At 38.2% G+C, this 20,942-nt stretch overlaps 1 protein-coding gene across 2 annotated transcripts in view; it reads right to left on the bottom strand.

The window, feature by feature from the left end:
* The window catches only part of RFX3 (regulatory factor X3), a 299,582-nt gene that overhangs the window by 65,506 nt on the left and 213,134 nt on the right, over positions 1–20,942 (bottom strand). Inside the window, exons 5-7 of one of the 2 annotated variants that reach the window (XM_019517634.1) lie at positions 10,956–11,030; positions 5,627–5,808; positions 3,281–3,400 (exon numbers count right to left, since the gene is read on the bottom strand). In XM_019517634.1, the coding sequence (XP_019373179.1) occupies positions 3,281–3,400; positions 5,627–5,808; positions 10,956–11,030 (377 nt within the window). The remainder of the gene's footprint in view (positions 1–3,280; positions 3,401–5,626; positions 5,809–10,955; positions 11,031–20,942) is intronic. The other variant, XM_019517633.1, reaches the window with a different exon arrangement.

Raw genomic sequence — 20,942 nt, 5'->3', positions numbered from 1 at the left:
TATGAACACTCCAAGTAATCAATCCCCTTAAGTATGTTAAAATGCTACAGTAAGAACTAAAAGTCATGCTAAGATGAGGCTTATTCAGAACAGGTAAAATACAAAACACTGATGCTGACTTCATAGTGCAAGCATAGGTAGGCCATCTGAGAAGAAATGATGTGGTATCCCTTCCAGTATATCTTCTATATTCATAACCATTTCAAGCTGACTCCTAGGTGTCTGGTTACTGCTTAAAACTTTATGTTTTTCCTGGCTGTTAATCAATTTCTTAAGATGTTCCAAACCAGATAACCCCTTGTCACTGAACAAGGTAATTTGTTTAAATTGAAACTGTTTATATAACAAGATTTTCCCTGTCAATTACGGCTTGGGACATCTCTTGATTTACACAATTAGAAGAGTGCCTTGAAGAGGCTGGACTAAGGGTATAAGAAAGCTGTAAAGTAGCAAACAGTGTACTTCAAGAGGGAGAAATCTTTCTGTCACCATCCACTGTTGTTCTTGAGAAGCTGGAATAAACAGATTGTCTCTTTCCATCACCTGTTTAACCTTCAACGATCGTGCCAGGAACTCTGCCTGTCAACAAAACACCCAAGTGCCTTGGAACGGTGAGATCCCAGCTCTCGCTCTCTTTCTCCTTCTTTTTCTCTTTCTCTCTCTTTTTCTGTCTAGCCATAGCTTTCTGAACCTGAATTTTATTAGTTAAGCTTGAGCTAGGTTTCCCTAAATACTCAACTGAACCAGGGTAATATTGTAATTGTTTTTGTTTGTTTTTCCTTGCATGGCTAGTATCCATATACTTAGTAATAAGTAACTTTTACAGTCAAATGGGTGGTAACTGGGTGTATTTTTCCTTCTCTACTTCCCCTTCCCCACTTGCTCTGCAGCAATGCTTCTTTTACCTAAGCCAAAGATCCCTGTGAAGCCCAAAAATACTGTGGGGTCCACTCATCAAGAGGCTACCACTACTAGGACAGTTAGGGCAAAAGGATTGGGACATGCTGAGTTTGAGACACATAAGGGGATCAGCTTGTATAGCTTGATTGACCCAGTTTGGCTCAGACGTGCCCTAATGAGCTGAATGCTGGCCCATGAGGGTGTCAGCCGGACACCCAGCCTGATTCAGAGGTATCTTTGTTCACCTGTGTGCTTGTGTCTGACTGCATTTTATTGTTACCTTAATGAACTGATTCTTGGCATATGAGGGTGTCAGCCTGTATATGATCAACCCAGCAGGGTCAGGCATGTCACGTTAGAGAGAGAGAGAGAGAGAGAGTGTGAGTGTGAGTGTGTGTGACTGAATGGGTGGCTGGAGGAACCCAGCCCCGTTGAAACTGAGTCCTGCAAGATAACTCCATTGGGGTGACGACTTACAGAAGAGAGAGCTACAACTCCATGTAGAAACACAAGTAACACAAGCAGCGCATTGAGAAAATTACAAAGACCCTAGAAACATATCCCTAATAAATGAGCACACCTCAAAATGATGGACAAATCTGGTAACAAACCCACACTTCCCTCAACCCATGTGCACAGATGAGGGCACAAGAATGGTTCCCCAATATGCCAACCTCTTCAAGGTTGGAGGAAGAATTATTAGAAAACTGCAACACCAAACCTCTATTATACTGCATTACATAGGTGATATTTTTATCATCTGGACTGAACGTCAGACTCACTTACTGATTTCCCCCGCAGATTCAACAACCACCACACTTTGATCAAATTCTCTCTGGAATACTCCTACATAAACATCAGCTTTCTAGATACCATTGTCCATACCTTGGATGGCCCCATACAAATAAATGACTATACAACAAAAGCACACAGACCACTATTGGTTAAGTCCACAAAATCCACAATTATACCAGCACATTTGCTCTGAGAATATTTGCCAACATGAAAACTTCCTTCCAAGGACACACCAGAAGAGAAACAGATAGTATCTTTGAAAGAGCCACACAAATACCTTGCAGCAACCTACTACAATGTGAAAAAACCTCCACTGATTGCACATCCTTTGTTGTCGCCTAAATTTCCACATTTAAACCGGTAAGAAGGATCATCAGACAATTACAACCTATACTCAAAAGGTGCAAACCTTAAGAGAAATATTCTTAGAATCCCCACTCGTTGCTTTCAAATAATACTCTAAGCTCATCCAACTCATCATCAGAAGTGAACTCCACGTTGACCAACAGGTATCAAATACAGAACAACCCTGGCTTAACAATAAATGCAAAACCTGTCAATTCATCTTTACTCCCACAGCAATCAATATGTCTTACAAAAAAAATCAGAATCCACAGCTCCTACATATATCTATCCCAAAATGTTATATACTTCATCCAGTGCACCAAATGGCCTCGTTGAAACTACGTGGGTGAACCCAGACAAAAACTACACGCCCAACTGAATGATCACAAAGAAAAGATAAAAGTCAGAGACTCACAATCACCAGTAGGAGAATACTTTTCATAGAACCACCACTCCCTTTCTGACCTCACAATCCTCATGCTCCAGGAAAATGTCCAAAACCCTTCAAAAGACGGGCCTGAGAACAAAAATTCAGTAGCTTACTGGACACTAAGAATCAGTGACTCAACAAAGACATTGACTTTATGGCTCATTATAATCTACGTGATCTCCAATAATTTCTCTGCATTCCACAGGTGATAATGATCCTTTTGGATGGTCTTGCTCTTTCACTTATCAGCTTATCCTTTGTACTGCATTTCTCTCATCTGTTAGCTAAATTACATGTCCCTTTTATCCTATTTTTACTTACATATGGAGTTTTACACAGGCCTTTGTTTTATCTGCTACTTAGCTCGACCTGTGTTTGCTTCTTTTTTTTTCCAGACCTGAGTAAGGGTACCTGGTTCCTAAAAGCTAGCCTATATCCCTCCCATCTGTATTGCTTATCTAAAAAATATATTAGCCCCCCAAAATCTTATTGGTTCCTAGATTTCATACATATGGACTCATGTATAAGGAAGCTGGGGATTTTGTAAACCTTTATTTGTAAATTCTCACAGTATGCAAATTAAACAAAAATGCATTTTACATTCAACACGTGATACCTTGTCCATGTGTGCAAGGTAGAAACATCTGTGTTTACAAGTGAGGTTTGTTAACTGGTAGATACAGATGTAGTAACTCCCTGTTAAGCTGATGGGAGCTTTTATATGTGTTGTGACAACAGTAGATTCACCCCAAGTGCTAGAAACTCAATAAAACAACATTATTTAATATAGGTTCTACTTCCACACTGTACCTCTGTTTCTGCTGCATGGGTTGTTGTCTCATAGCCATATATTGCATGTCCTCTTGTAGCCGATTAAGAGGAGAGTCTGGCTTGACACGAATCCCATAGTAATGATATTTGGAGTTCCCCCTTGTAAAAGAACAAAACACCAGAGAAACAAAAGATAATACAACACAAATGATTTGCCTGTCATGCTAGAGTTTGCCTTATTTTAAGTGTTAAAAATTTTAAAGTTTTATAATGATAATGTTTCATATTTAAATTTTACAATTTATTTAATTTGGGAGATTACATATAGGAATTGGGCTTGGTTCCCCTCCTCTTCATTTTTAAATTGGTGCAACTTCGGTGGTTGCAGAAGATCAATTACCCCCCGGGGCCCTTATTGCAATGGAAAGTAGGTGTGCACCAAGCCCAATAAGCATGTTTTCAGTCAACTTATATGCAGATATAACAACCCATATTATCCAGATCCAAGAGATCCATAATAAATCTGTGAAAAAATAAACTAAAATCTCTAACCAACTATTTCAACAAGAAAATTGTTCTATTAAGTTTAATCTTATGCACAGGTATATAGTACAACCTATCAGCACATTTAGATATTTTAACCCTGCAACTTGAACTAACCAGTTCTTGAAGGTTCTTTGCAATCTAATAGTAGAACGTAAACAGGAAAAATATTCCACAATGGATGCAAACCAGTAGTATAAAGCAGAGCTGAATGAAAAATTGTCAGTGTAGACAGGAAGAAAAAAAATTCTCTGTGAAAATCAAGATTCCATAGTTTTGGCCTAAACAGACTAATGATTTGTAAATGCTTCTGAAAATATCAGCATTCATAGGATATCAGCAAAGAGCAAATAAATACTTCTACCTCTGCCTAACACTAAATATAAATATAAAAAGTATAACATCAGTATGCCTTCATTTTGTGTGTTCTTTTCAGAGAGAAAAAACAAGGACTTCTAAAACTTGTAGTACACCATTAATATATAGTTCAAGATCCTCAAGTGCAGTCATAGTGTCTGTTCTGCATATAACTGCATAGTATACAAACAAAGTGTGGAGTTCTTATTTGTGAGTTGTGCTGCTACGTGGATGCTCCATTATACTGTAGTAGAATTAAAAATACTATTAGGTTGGCCTTCAATGAAAAAACATCTGAGGATTGTTGTGGTGTAATATCAAAAGGTGTTGACAGATACCATGATTACTATGGAGAGATTTACCTCAGATTTTACTCCATAATTAGTTTAGTCTATAGCAAGGAGTGAATAAACAACCAGCTTACCCAAGCAAGGTGCTAGTGGTAGTCACTATTATAATACCTGTCATGACTAAGGAAGATGACATATGATGATATGCAGAAAAAATACTACATCTTTGTCAAAGGTTAACTACCCTAGATTAGAGGGATTTACTACGTGTGACTGTGTCATGTGTCCACTCCACTTTTACTATATAGTAAAGTCAATTTACTGCATAATAAACTTGTAGGGTTTCCTCTTTTCATCTTCTTTCCATGATATGCCAGTAACAGGAAGGAGCACATCAGATCCCATCCTGGCTTTATGCCACTGTAACCAGTTTCTGTTATCTTGCATATCAGATTAACTGGAGGTACACTGTATTGAAATGATGTTTTAAAGGTTCTAAAATGACTGTAGAGATTCCTTTCTCTTATGGTGGGATTATAAGACAGCAGCTAAATTTTGGACTGGCAAAAAGGGACTTTAAAATAATAAGTAAACCTTTCTAGACTGTGATAATCTTACCCATGTCAAATACAAAATATTTTAACTTGAAATAGAAAGCCTAAAAGGTAAATGTTTGGAAAAGCTGCGAATGAGTCATTGGAATCTGTACTGACACTATTTTTATCTTTACTGTCCCTTATACTTACTTATTGCACCATATTTAAATACCACTCCATAAAATAAATAATTGAAGTTATTTTGTAATTCTGCTAGAGAATTATGAACACATTAAACTGTAGTCCCTTACAAAAAACTAAAAATCTAATAAAAATAAACTGAAATCACTCACTGATTTTCATACATCGTCCCTTTATTACCTCAGATGTGTCTATGAGCATCTGATGCTCCAAACATCAGATAATATTGTATCTGTATTGCTATGAATCTGTAATGGATTTGTCAAAATTATCAAAAACTTCAGTAAAAGGGAAAAAAGTAATGGCATACTGTAACAATCCAGTGCACCATAACATTAACAGACTAAGCCAATAGACAAACTTCTTTAACATTTCAGTAATACTTTCTTTCAGCTTGCCTACAGATCGATGATTCATATTGTCTTGTAGAATCTAGGACTTCATTGTTTAACACAAACCTGGTTCCCAGTCTCCTGGTCCGTAGCCCCATAAAAATTGACCTTATAAGTTTTCCAAAGGAGGCAGCATTAACTGGGTCCAATTTGTGCTCCTGACAGTGTCGTAAGTAATGGTTGTAAAGGGTACTCCTGGGGAGACTCACTCCTTCTGCTGTTTCATAGTTGTCTAAGAGCCACTGGAGCTATTTTAAATAGGAAACAGGGAACAACAGTAAATTTAGTATAATCCTACAAAGGTATTTTATATTACTGTTAACATAATGATATAGAACAAACACTTAAATTTTGAAACTGATCTTAAAGGCATAAATAATGGTTACTTTTTCTGGACGTGAATACAGTTGTCTTTGAAGGTGTTAGATATGTTATTAAGATTTTTACATTTCTTAAAAGTATAAGAAAATAGCAGAACTCATAACACTTGTGACCTCAGGTAGTATCCACTAAAGTATTGGAGATCCCAGTACTATACATTTATCCTCTATATAATGATACATAGTTTGAAAACCATTTGTTAGTTCTACAGGTAATTCAAATAATCATAAAAGTAATTCATAAAAATGTAGAAAAGAAACCACTTGTCTGGACTGATGAAGAGGCATTTAATTTATTTGTATTACTGGACTGTTGTATTGAAAAAAAAAGAGTTGTTTCTCTTTCCCAGACTTTCTGATTGCTTATAATACTTAATTAAACATGGTTCAGACTTTTTTTTCCTCCCACCCACAAATAAAACAGCAAAAAAACAAAAACAAATGCGAGGCAAGAGCAATCAAGGTGGTACTGAAATGAACCAGAACAACTGTTAAGTATTATGGCCCCAGTCTGGTTGTTAAAACAGCCAAAATATATTTTACCTTTGCTTTCTGGAAGAGAGCAAAATAAAGTGTTGTGGAAAGCGTTTCTCTTTGTGCATCGTTTAATTTAGAATTTTGGTGGTTAACACTGGAAGCAGGTGGGAAAAATTGCATTAACAGATATATAAGTGGCCCAATGTATAGGCTTACATGATATCTAATACAAAGTACCCAAACAGGACAGAAAACAAGCAAACAAAAAACATTTTAATAATGCCAATTGCCTGTTTCAGTTTTACTTTCGTCTTCCTGCCAGTTTTTTCACTATCATTCTTCTATTCAGTTAAACAATAATATTTATATACAATGGTCATACTTAAGTTGTATGAAATTTTGTGGCTTCAGTTTTCTTGGATTTCTGATAACCTTTCAGTTGGCTTTCTTTATCAAGGTATGCACCCTCTTGAATTTTCCTTTGATTTCAGTTTGAATGAGCCTGAATATTCAAACAGAAAAAGCAACTGAAATCGCCATGTTTCACCTGTTTTGATGTTAAAGTCATGTCAGAGTGAACGCCTAAATCTGCTACATTCACAGGCCTTATAAAAAACTTAGGCTCAATTTTAAGTTTCCAGGCATGTTTAATACGGTTTCAAGCCATCACAACAAAGATGAACTAAATTGTGACAACTGTGCAATAAATTTTAGCAAGTACCACCCTTTCCTAAAATATATATTCTAAAACAACAGCAAAAAAAAACTTATGGTAAATAGGAATACTAATGAAAAGTATTGATACAAACCATCTTCTCTGCTAACTATGCAAAAATTTCCACTAACGTTCAAAGTAATTCACTTGTTAAGCACATCTCTTAAATAATTTAATATGAAAAAAATGTAATTCAGTATTCCTAAAATAAGACTTTTTGGTCTAGCTGCTATTATGCAGTTTCTCTCAAATTGTCACTTAATAAAATTGAAAGTAGAATTAAAATACTCGACTTACAGCTCTGTTTTACCTATTGTTATATGCAGTTTCTCCAAGTTTGACCATAAAAACAATTGATTTTACACCTTTTAGAACCATCTTTATATTTACTTTTCACATGGAGAACAGAATAGAAAACCTCATTGCAATTGTTAACTTCATTAAGGTTCTAAAACTTGAACTGAGATGTCATCTATTCTTTTAACTTGTAAGTGACTACGGATGCCAAGTAAAGTAAAACATCAACAAGAGGGCAGATGTCCATGTTTGAGGTACCTAAATGGTTCTAGGATGGAAGGAAAAAAAAAAGCTGCACTTTTAGACAGTTTTGCATTTAAGAGGGAATATAGTAAAACAGAGGAGTGTATCATTTTTATTTTAGTTGGTAGGTATAAAAGCACTATTTAAAAAATTCTGAGTACTAATGTTACTGAATGTTGTTTATCATTTTTTCTGAAAAAACACCACTGGAAACTTTAACCTTTACATTTGTATATTAAAAATACTGTTTATTACACTAATGAACTAATGTAAGCATATCTGAGGCTAGAAACAAAGATAATTATATCTTTCAACCTTTGAATGTAATTTATGTTAATCAAGATAGATTAAGAAAGGTGAACTATTTCCATTTTTCCCAAAGGGAAACACTGATTGGCAAACAAACAACAACAACAAAAAGTATTTTCCAATTAGTTTCTAAATCTAACATTTGGAATATCTTTGCAGAAGCCTAATGATGCGGATGGCTGCCCAGGGCTGCTGGCACACACAAGGCAGCTGACAAATGCTTTTGCACCATGTAACTGCAGAAGAACCTGTTTTTTTCCATCTCCCACTTCCCCACCCAAGGTGGTGCCTGGGGCAGCTGCCTTGGTCACCCCCTCACACTCGCAAAATTACACCACTGCCTTTTTTTTTCTCAACTGGATTAGAATTTACTAGCGTTTATTTTAAGTGCACTTCACTTCACTAATGATCTGCATTTTTGACAGATGTTATTTCAACCATAAGTTACATTAACCAATGTTGGCAGAGCACAATCCAAGATAAGTATAAAGCAAGGTTTTTTGCTCTAGGATGGGGATATTTCAGCGGCAAAAAGACATCAAGTCATTATTTGCTAGATTACAGGCTGGAAAGAAGAATGCCCATGGCTGTCTACCATTTTAAAAGAAAACTAATCTACAAACATTACATGACTATAGTAAACAACTCATTCAAAACATATTTTGCTATGCAGAATGAGAATTCTAGAGCTGCTGTGTTCAGGCTTTTAATTGTAGCTTGTTGACTTTAAGGTATAAATAATGTGTAAGGATGGATAAGTATGAAGTGTTTACACAGTAAAAACTGCCAAACTGACCCTGGCTTCACTAGAACTCCAATACTTATGCACCATTAAATTATAAATTAATTAGTTGTCAACTCATGTAAAAAGGAAAAACAAAATTAGAGGAGACATTAGAAGTTAATAAAAAACCCCAAACATTAATTTAGGCAACAAAACTCCAGAAAATCTAACAGATGCTATAGAAAGCCAAATTATTAAGCTAATATTTTTGAGGGCTAAGGTTGGACGAACACAATATTTATGAAGTGAAAGGTAATACTGTATTAATGAAATGTACAGCATTTCAGGCCTGATCCAAAGCCTACTGACATTAATGGGTGTCTCTCCATGCAGTTAAATAATGTTGGATCACTGGAAAACAAAATGAAGGGTACCTTGAGAAAGGGAGAAAGAACAAACTTGCATGAAATTTCCTGTAGTTCATACTTGAGTCAGAAGTCAGTGTATAAGCATAGCATTAAAAATAGGTAAACCATCAAATAAATTTGACCACTGCTTTATCAACTTCTTAATTGATTGACCTGGGCTGTAAAGATTGCCATGATACAGTAACATGCTTCTGTTCCAAAATCAAAACACATCCCTATAATTATTACATACTGGTCTTTAAAACTGATAAAGAAAATCAACAAGAAAATCAGTGACACATTGTGCAGGAATCATGTGCAAATATTGTAAATTGAAAATATTTGTAAACTGTGTTTATAATATATGTAGTAGAATAAGTTATTCAAGATAAAGTGGCCTTATCACTTTTTTTGATTTGTTGTCAAGGACTCCGTGCTTCCGTATGGGATGCAAAGCAAAATAGCAGGTCTCTCTATTTCCATTTTTAACGTACAACCTGATCCTTTGCCAAAGTTCTCTCTTACCGTGGCATCTAATTAACCTTGATAATGCCATTTCTAGGCAGTCTTTTCAGAACAACATTTTTTAAAACCAGAACACAGTCTTTTTATCACATGTATATTTCATCACATTATTCAATCTCTCACTATACAACTGGAGCAGTTTCTAAGGTTGGTTCTCTTCCAGGAAGTTTTAGACTCCCCACATGCTTCTTTATATCAAGATGAGAAACTTCCACATGATACTGTTGGTTTTAGCTTCAAATTATGGGAGTCTTTCAGAAGAAAATATGTAATAGATTTGATTTCTAAGTTATTGTTTTTAGCACCATAAAAATCAACAGATATTACAAACAAACTTTCTACAAAAATTAGATTATGTTTTTCATTCTTTCTTTTTTTGGTAGAAAGATACAAAAAAATCATATCCTCAGTATAGCTTTGTTAAGTCTGAGTTGTGAATCTGTGTGTGTGTACCAAGCAAAAATATAATTGTTAGATGCATGTCTATCAGCTGAAAAAATACATTTCAGGAAAGACAGGTTCTGACAATTTATTTTCTAATTTCCTCTGTACAAAAGTTATTAAATAACTTTACTATTATATTTAGATTTATTTATACATATATCTAAATACACACACACAGACAAACAACCACCTTAGGCAAAAAAGTTCACTCATCAAAAATGCTTTACTGTAGGAGTTGTAAAGTATGAATAAAGCAAGGAGGCAAAAAGAGCAAGATATATGCTGCTTTCATAGCAATAGCTTGTTTTCATTTTTTTTCAGCCCCAAAAGGCACCATCTTAAGACATTTACTAAAAATACTTAACATCACCTTACAGAACTTCAGCATTCTTATATCTTCTTCCAATGAACTAATTTTTCAAGATAAAGTAATAAGATACCTTAAAACAACTGAAAATATATGATTTATTCATGTCAGCCCCTTTATCCCCTTCTCCAACCCCCTTGCAAAATTATTAGTGTGTACAAACTCATCTTTATAGTTAACTGTATTTATTTTAAATATCAAACCTATAATAATTAAGAATTTGATAATGGTTATTTTAACATTGAAGTATAACTTGTGCAATACAGAAATACGTTAACCCTTGCTATACAATGCACACCCTACAAAAGAGAGGAACTCTACAATGTGTTGTAACAACACTTCACCTATGTTAATAGCCATGGGAGATGCTGAATAAGATAATAAGAAACTTAGAAGAGAAGATTAAGAGGCAAAGAAAAAAGTAATAAAACAAAACAAGCATTTGGAAGCAGGCTAAGCATGCAGAACAGGCAAGAGATTAGTTTACATGAAGAAGAGGCAACTTACATGGCTGTTGAGAAGAGAGCTTCTGTGAGTAGACAGACCATCAGACTTTTGCAGTGTCTCAATCGCCATTTCAATCTGATAATAGATGTCATTAAAAAAAGGGCTCAAGATAAGATAGTAAAAAAGGCTGATCAGAGAAACTTTGATAGATTGTTTAAAGTTCAATAGAAATTTATAGTTCGCTCCTGGCTACTGACTAAAATTTGTTAAAAGGGCCAGATCCTGAAGTGCCTATGAAAGGAAAACGCAAATTACTTCAGCTGGCATTTTGTTTGCATATTTACTTTAGCTTATAAAGTCCACTTCACCTTCCTCCCCATGCAGGAAATACAACAAGTACAAGATTTATTTCTGAGCTATACTGCAAATATAAAAAAATTCTAAATATCTGGTATCTTTAAAAATGATAATAATTAAAAACAGGATTTCTGGTGGACAAGAATTTCAGTACTCATCCCCACTCCCTGCCCTGCCCAAAGATAGGGAAAAAAACCCATGCATATTTTGGACGCACAGATGTGAATCTGAGGCAAAATTTCTCCTTTTTCTTCACATTTAAGAGTTATATCCTGCCCCACTGAACTCAAATGGGAATTTTGCCACTAGCTCAAATAGAGGCAGCAGTTCACTTGTGGTCCCTTTCATAAAAGCTAGCATAGACATGGAGTGTAGGATCTAGTCCTGAGTAAACATTTTAATTTGTTCAGAATAATTTTGTCATTTTAACATGAAAATTACTATATCTCCTTAGTTAAATATACAGCAGGACTATTCCCAATGCACATAGGTAGAGAGCACACACCCACACACCTTTCCTTTTTGCAATTAAGCTTTCCTGTTAACACAATTTTTAATTAATTCTGTAGTGATAATAGTGTAGGCAATAAAATTACAATGTCACTGCAGCTTGGCAATGCTATGATAGTGAAAAGGCAAGGTTCTTTGGGTGGATGAGATATCTTTTATCAGACCAACTGAGCAGTTGGGGGAAAAGTTCTTAGCAAGCTTTTGGGCGCAGTCACCCTTTGTCAGGCATAGGGAATCTCTGCTGGTCTGAAACTCCAAGGAATGAGAGAAGCTAAAAGTGTGGAGGGATGTCAGTGAAAATGTAAATATGTAGGTATAGGGAGTCTCAGCAGAGACTCCTTATGCCTGATGACGGGTGACTGCACCCAAAAGCTTGCTAAGAACTTTTTTCCAACTACTCAGTTGGTCTAATAAAAGATATCACATCTACCCAAAGAACCTTGGCCTGCCTATGTCCTTAGCCCCACACAGCTTCAACCAAAACCCAGCAGGATAGTGAAAAAGCACCGGAAATGAGAGGGTCACTGGAATGTATACTAGACTAAAAGGTATTTTCTTATTTTAAAGTTAAGAAAGAGGACAGTAATCTTGTTTGCTCAGAATGAAGTACAAGACTCACATGTAATGGAAAATACAGAAAAGAGGTATAAAGCTTACCATAACTTTAGAGACTTTTTAATGAACTCTCCTACCCTGCTTTATTATACTATTATCCAAAGATTTTTTGCAGTCCAATTTAAAAGCATAAGACAAGTTCAATCAATATACAGTATTGAACTGAAAAATGATTTCAGATTTAATTTATTAGTCTTTACTAGCACATACAGAAAATTTACTGTGTCTTATTCACTTGAACCCAAGAGTAATGATACTTTGTTATTAACAAATACAGTATTTTCCTTAAACTTTACTATAGCATGTCTTTTTCACAGTTAACTTGATTTTGGAAATTAGAAATCTTTTTATTATATTATTGAAAATAATTTCTGATTATATGTAAAAATATAATCTAACATGACAAAAATACAACACAAGAGGGGATCATCTAGCCTGACCTTCTATAATGCAGACCACAGAACTTCAACCTGTAATTACTCAATCAACTACATGACTTCTCATTGGGTGGGTCTCTAAAGACATCTAGATTTGAGTTAAAGATGTCTAGTGATGAGGAATTAACTACATTTTAGGTAAGTTGTTTCAACAGTTAATTATCCCCAATTTAAACATTTTTACCTTATTTCCAGTTTGAATTTGTTCAGCTAGAACTTTCAGCTGCTGGTTTCTGCCAAGTCCTCATATTGTTGCTTATAGACATGATCAAATAATTTCTTAATCACCTACTGGTTATATACCAAACATGCTAAGTTCCAGTTTCTCACTGCAAGGCAGATTTCCAAGACCTTGAACCATCCTTATAACCCCTTTCTGAACACTTTCCAATGTTTTCAGTACTCAGAGAGTCTCAAAATACCACATTTATAAAACGCTAAACTTTCCATTGGGTTAGGTCCTTAATCTAAAGCTGCAAGCTGTCCAGTGTAGAAAAATCCCCATGTGTATGTGGAACCCCAACTGCTTCAGTAGGAAATTGTTCATGTGTAGCAGCTTGCAGGATTGGAACTTACGCTCAAATCAGAACCAATGCTTTTCACTCCGATGCTGGAGAAAACCTGAGTGTTAGCTTAAGTACATCCATATTAAAAGGAGGGCTTAAGTAGAGCCATTTATACATGTGGTGCAGGGGAGGAGGGAGGCTTTAATTAGAGCGGCTCTGAGAGCTGCTCTAATTAAAGCGCCCAGAGTGTTACGTATATCAGTGTCTTTGTGCTGAAAAATGGAGGTGGTGTGCTTTAACTAAAGCTTGAATGACCCCTCCTCCCCTGCACTCCCAAAGCACATGTATAACAATCCATACTTAAGCCCTCTTTTTAATATGGATGTACTTAAGCTACTGCTCAGGTTTTCTTCAGAATCAGAGTGAAATGCACTGGTTCTGACTTGGGCTTAAGGTCCAATCCTGCATGCTGCTACACATGAACAGTTTCCCACTGAAGCAATTGGGGTTCCACATATACATGGGGATTGGCCTACAATGGACAGCTTGCAGCTTGCATGTGACGCTAGAGTCTGCTGAAGCGTGGTAATTACCACAATCCAACAGAATTGATTAATCGAGTCTGCTCTGATGCACTGTAATTATAGCACATTGGAGCAGCCTCACTGCATGTGTACAGGCCCTATACACTTAAAATTAAATAAGACTTGTCCCAGAGACAGCTGTTTTCCTAAATAATGGCCTTGGATATATTTGGAAAAGTACTTGATTTTATTTTAAAACATTTGTAAATTGTACATTGCACATGCAGCAAAGAATAAACATTATTCCTTACATTTTAATAATACTATGTTAAAGAATTCTAGACATAGCAGAGAATGTTTGCGTCAGGAGTGCCAAATGATAAGGCAAAATATATATAACAATATATTTGAAAGTATGATCACATTTCTTCTCTTTTCTCATAAAAATACTAATTTAATGCAAAAAACCCACTAAGTAATTAAAACATTTTGATTGATAATTTAAATATATAACAGTCTTGAAATTTAAAGACATGGTTCCCACAGCAACCGTAATCCAATGAGAAATGATATCTTACCATAGTGTACATAATCAGTATACGCAGTAATATGTGAGGACAGAGAAAAGGATGGTAGTTTTATGGGAACTATAATCTTAGATTTCTCAATTAGTATGCATAATTTGTGTCTTTAAAATATTAGTTTATTTCAGGTAGCATAATTGTTACTAGCTAATGAGGTTACAATCAACTACAGTTGATAAAATATGACATCTCATACAATATTTGAATCTTAGAACTTTAAAGCTTTATACAATTTACTGATTTTAAAAGCAATAACACTTGCAGTTATAGTTTGTGTGTTGTTGCTCTTCTCATATTTCTGGCTGGATAATAAATTGCATACTAAATTATTAGTCTCAGTATGTGTTCAGCAAAAATACTTAAATATCACAAAAACATTTTGAGAGGTTGGCCCAGGAAGAGCTGATAGAAGAAAAATATTGAGCATTCTTGATGTATAAAAATAGCTACAATGTATATTTCTGATGATCCAAGATGATAACAGAGAGAGCAAAAAGGATGACAATGAACTCCTCAGAATTTCTGATTTATAAAGACTGCTATGAATCTGAACAGAAAAACACGAAAAATGGCATACAGGTCCATCTAGCGCAGTATCCTGTATCTCATAATGACAGCTAATAGATGCTAAGTGGCAGCTATTTATGTAGGTCCTAATCAGACTGATCTGTCCACTGCCCCTCCTCCCCTACAGCTTCAAATATTCAGAGACCCTCAAAGGACTAATCTAGAGAGTGCAGCTGTGAACTTTAACACCCACTAATGGACTTATCAGGCATACATATATATAATCCTTTTTTAAATCTGGTTAAACTGTCAGCTTCTACATCCTCCCTTTTATTATCTTTACCTGCTTGTTGACTTAACGCAGGGGTGGGCAACGTATGGGCCACAAGCCGCATCTAGCCTGCCAAGTGATCAGATCTGGCCCACAGGGGATGCCTGCCAACTGATTGGATCTGGCCTGTGGCTGCCCTTGCAGTGCTCTGCATGGGGCCAAGCCCCACCTGGGTCACCCCACCCTGTGCTACTACTCATGCCCACTGACCCCAGTCCAGGTCAGTGCGCACATCTTACTGGTGGGTCTGCTCCTGGCATGGCTGCAGCTGCCTGGAAGCTGCTCAGCTCCCCTCACCTCCAGTGGTGGATCCTCCTTCTGCTCCTGCCCCTGCTCTGCTGCTCCATGCAGGGAGGAGACTTCAGCTGGCCAGCTCCTGCCCAACCATGTGGGGCTCCAATTCCAGCTCCCAGCTGCCTTCCACCCACTCAGCCCACCTGGCATGAGCAGCTGAGTGAATAGAAGGCAGCTGGGAGCTAGAACAGGAGCCCACGTGATGGGGCAGGAGCCACTTACCTGGAGCTTCCTCCCCACTTGGAGTGGCACAGCAGGAGCAGCCACTGGAGGCAAGGGAAACTCAGCAGCTACAGGGCAGCTGCAGCTGCACTGGAAGCAGCCTCCCACAGCCCCTCCTCCAGTAAGCTGTGTGCGCTGGCCGGGGCTAGGCTGGCAGGTGTGGATGGAAGCATGGCATGGGCTGCCCCTGGCAGGGGTTGGCCTCATGTGGAGTGCTGCAGGGGCAGCTGCAGACCACAATGCCTAAGCAAGCTCTGCTGTACACACCCTCTGCCCTCTTCTCCCTCCCCTCACCCTTGGCTGGTTCCAGGGACCTAGTGCCCAGACAATCACCCCCCACACAGCCATCCTCCTGATACCCCACACACAATCCCCCACACATCCACCCCCCTACAGGGCAGGGGCACAAAGGGAGTGGAACATGGCCCTGCACTGGACGCTGGACCCACTGTCACTACCCAGTGATCCCATGAAGCAATCCTGGCCTTGCCTGCCCATCCCTTGGCTTCTGAACACCACTCTCCCCTGACCTGTGACCCCATCCCACACAGGGAGTTTTGGTGATTTATTGAAGCAGGGTGTGGGGGAGAGCATGCTGACTTGGTCCACAACTCATCAAAACACCCTACATGGCCCCCAGGGCCAAATAATTATCCACCCCTACCTTAACCCCTTGTCACTGCTAGGAGGGCAGGCTGCTTTTAGGAGATATCTCAAGGTACAACTTATGTGCTGCCATATGCCCTATCCATGGCTATCTTCATTGGTCCGTCTCATTTACAACTCACTTTACTGTCATGTTTTTAAAATTTTGCCTACTTAAGCTCTAAACCATATGAAATGCAAAATATCTACAAAGTGCTTATCTGAGGGGCCCCAGTCGGAAGAAAGTTCTTTAAAATTTGTTCCTTATATTGTTTCATATTCTTTCTTTGCAGATCCAGCCCTCATCAGCCATCTTCTTCTGTTCCCTAGCAGAACAGAAACGCTTAGTAATATTGTGAGTATTACTGAGCACGGCCAACAGGCCACCTACACAACCTGTAAACAGAGTTCCTTCTTCAAAAAAAAAAAAACATGGCTGAGGCTAATTAGCAAACCATAAGAAACAAAATCAGTGCGTTTCCATTGCATAGTTAAGAGTAAATAAAAGTGATCAAATAACAGTTGTCCTTTGCATTCACACAGTTCCTTCCACAGAAGTAGCTCAAAGCACTTTACATACTGGCAGAATTTATAAGTATGATAGAACAAGGATATCAATAAGCAAGTATGGCTTATAACAGCGTTTTTCAACCTGTGGGGTCATATGTTCCCCCCATGTCCTGTAATGTATTGCTTGTGGCCCTCCACCCCTCACCCTGTGTCCCAAAGACTTGCCTGCAGGTAGCTGTGGGAGCTGTTCTCCATGCTGTCTGGCTGCCACGAGCATGTGTGCACATGGTGCCCCCTGCCTGGTTGCTCTCCTCCTGCTTCCCCCAGCCCCAAGCAGCCTCCTGCAGGCTAGAACTCTGCCAGCCTGCAAGGGGAAAGCTGCAGTTTCCCACGTCTGTCTCCTTGAAAGGAGAAGCCATTTTTAAAGTTTGTTTGCTCATGCAAGAATATACAAAAGGGTCATGAGCAAACAAACTTTAAAAATGGCTTCTCCTTTCAAGGAGACAAACGTGGGAAACTGCAGGGGGGGAGTGGGGTGCCCTCAACTTCTCCCACCACCAGTGGCTAACTGTGGCCCACACTATCTTCCACCCCACCCCACCCCACCCCCTTTCCAGGGTAGAGCCGTGGCCTAAGATGAGTAGTGATGGTCAGATCATGATGGTGGGGCAGAGCTGCAGCTCAATGCGTGCACAGCTGGTGGCAGGAGGAGGGCAGCACAGCATCCCCCATCCATTCCTCCTCATGCTAATGGTGGTGCAACTAGCATGAGGTGTCCCAGCAGAAGTGGTGGCAGCAACAAGTCTTGCTGCCTCACTCTGCACTCCCACACTGGGTCCCACCTGCTGGGCCACAGAGGCAGCTCCTGCCTGTGCAAATCTAGCCAGGCTGCAGTTCAATGCCTGCTGTGGGCTCACAAATCTGGGGGCGGGGAATGTGCCCCACACATATCCTCCCCTCTCCACACTGCACCACGCCAACCCACCCTCTGCCTCACACACTGAGGGCTGGGGTCTGGGGGCAGCAGTTTGGGAGTGAGGGGCACCAGCAGGGCTTCAGGACTTGGGGGCTGTTGAATTGCAGCAGGCAGGGCCAGGGGGTCATGGGTTGGGAGTGAGGAGCACTGGTAGGGCCAAAGGGATGTTTTCTACTTAAACTATTTACTGGGTTGGGACTGGCCATCAATATTTACAAATGGATCCTGGTACAAAAAAGATTGAGAACCACTGACTTATAAGTCCAACTTACTTGTACACCAAGAGTTTTAGAAAACAAGTCAAACTAACACTCGAATATTTACTATATTGAATCGATAAACTAAAACCTTATCTACACAGGGAACTGAGCACATGTCAAGATGTGAATTTACAGAACTCTGCTTATTCTGCATTAACTCCCCAGGAGAGCACTTGCAGTCCACTCAAAAGTACCTTTGTGGAAGTCAAATTACTTCACTTAAAAGTGAAGTAAGCTATCCTGTACTTAGTGTACTCTAAACGTATTCACACTTCAGTTAGTGCTAAGTACCTGCTTTTTTTAAGCTTACTGGGCACACGAGATGCTACTATGCAGTTGTTACTGCACATTTATTTAGTATTTGTATTAGCAAGTACTAAATAAATGCTCAATAATCAGAGTTACTGCAGTGGCACTGGCGAACGTCTTTTAGGGGATGCTACTGTATATAGCTAAATAATACTGTACATTAGTGTATTTGCTCTATTCGTGCTGTGACACACTACTGCACAGTATTTTTCAGCTATTGTACAGTCAATATCTTGTGTAGACACACGCACTGTTTACTAACTTCCCCGCATTTTCCAAACTCTAACAGTGCAAAAAGAGCTCTTTCAGTTTGTTTCATAAATTGACCAAACCATGATAACATGGTTACAACCAATACTTAAGGCCTCCAAAAAGGTCTGATTCCTAACATCAGATACTTCCACAGAACACAATTCTTAAAATGTTAAGGAATTAATTCACAATGAGTACAGGCCATGGTGCTAATGACAATTCCTTCAATCTGGATTTATTGCTATACACATTTTTGGCCTCAGAATAGTAACTGCTCTCACCATCAACCCGGAACAACACCTGCACACCTCACTACAGTAACCGATTTAATTAGGTGATAGTGTAGGGCTTTGAAAAATGCTAATTATACTGTTATAATGTAAAACACAGTTGCATTAATTTTGGTGGTTTCCATTCTTATCTCAGAACTTGGCAGATAAAGTGGAACCATTCTTTTAATAAATGATTCCACTAGGATGAGTTGGCAGACACGTTAGCTCAAGATCAAAGATGCTTGGAAGTGAAGCAACAGTGATCATCTAAAGACAGAGAAAGTCCAGATGCACAAGGTCCCATTTTCAAATCTTGAAGAATTCAATTTATCTGAGATTCTTTCAATTCCCCACAACAGACAAAGTAGTGATAGGGCTTTTTCAGATTATGTAAATTTTGCTAATGCAAAAGAAAAACATTTGGAAAATGGAAAGAAAGTTACTAACAGTCTGGCAGTTCAAAAGTTCTTAGAAATACATCCTCAAGTAAATATAAACTATAAAGTTGAGTTTAAACTATTCTGTGGTATTTTTAAGTGAACACAAGCCTTAAGAACCTAGCATTTTTCTCAAACTTGATCCATTAAATATTTTTTAAAAATAAGCACAATGACAGTGTATAATAGCTACTGGTCAAGATACATGTCTAGTGGTTTGAACACATACAAAGCATGCATATTGACTGATGAATACCAACTTTCTCTAATCCTTTTTTTTTCCTTTTTTTTTTTTAAATCAAAACTGCCAGTCAAAAAGCCCAAAGCTGAATCACTTGAGTCTTTGTAGGTTTGTCTAAGCTACGTCATTGAACCAATAAGCAAGTGAACAGACATTCGCTTTTGATTCCAGAAATGCAGGCACATGCCTGCAGTGGTTCAGGCCAGAAGCCCGGGGGGTGGGGGGAAGGGAGGTTGCAGCACTAGAGCATGGCTCCCTGCTTGGCTGGAGCAGACAGCCTGGGCCAAGACTAGTTTGCCCAACCTTCAAGGGGGGTTTGCAAGGGAGGTGCAAAGCATCCTGGGATGCTGGGACACTGAGAATTAAGTTGAATCTGGAGGGGATCTGGGACAGAAGTTCAATAAACCAACTTAACCTAAATTAGTCTGTCTGATACTGCATCCATCTAGGTTTATCTTAAATCTGTTTTGGCCATTTTGAAAGCAGTTTATGTGCATTGAATGTCTGTTGTGTTACAGATCCGAACCAGTTTCTGATCACTTATACTAGTTTATGTGTAACTTCTGTCCCTGTTTGCAACCTTAATTTTGTTCCCTTCTGCAAAGGCATTAAAATACTGCTTTTAATGACATTATTACATACAACTTTTTCCAATAGCAGCTTTTAAACTGGTTTCCAATCATTTATACCATAGTTTAGGTGTAATTTCTGGTCCTAGCCATAGTGACAAGTGGATATCTAAAGTACGTGGAATTCAGATAAGCATCCAAAAAGTTACGTTTGATCCAGAGCTTATTCAAACTATTTTGCTTCATGTCTGCTAATCAGATTATTTCCCCACTAAACTTCCCATTTTATATTGTGCTATTGTCCAGGGAGAAGACAGCTCAGTCTCTCTGTTTTCTGCCTCAAGGAATGGCCAGCTGATCATTCACCCAGAAATCCCCCAAGAAGCAAACATTTGTGCATCACCTCTTTTCCTCTCTTCTTCTGAAGGTAGACAATGAACGCTCCATTGTATTTCTCTGTTGCTGACTCTTCCTCAGGCCAATACATACCAACAGCATGACTAGTTTCTAAGAAAATTATTTAGTATTTGTTCTAGTGACCAATTCCAAAAACTTTCCTCTCTGACTCCACTTTATTTATTCTACTGGCATTTGGTAAATTATTGCAGAGATTATTTTCTCCAAAGGATTATTTTAGAAAGGCTTAACTAACTAGTCATGCTGTTGGTATGTATTGGCCTGAGGAAGAG

The sequence above is a fragment of the Gavialis gangeticus genome, unplaced genomic scaffold (assembly GCF_001723915.1).
Source record: "Gavialis gangeticus isolate Ggan-Ray unplaced genomic scaffold, GavGan_comp1, whole genome shotgun sequence".
NCBI classification, from domain to species: domain Eukaryota; kingdom Metazoa; phylum Chordata; order Crocodylia; family Gavialidae; genus Gavialis; species Gavialis gangeticus.
Note: the sequence above shows the minus strand (reverse complement) of the source record. Positions and strands in the feature narration are given on the sequence as shown.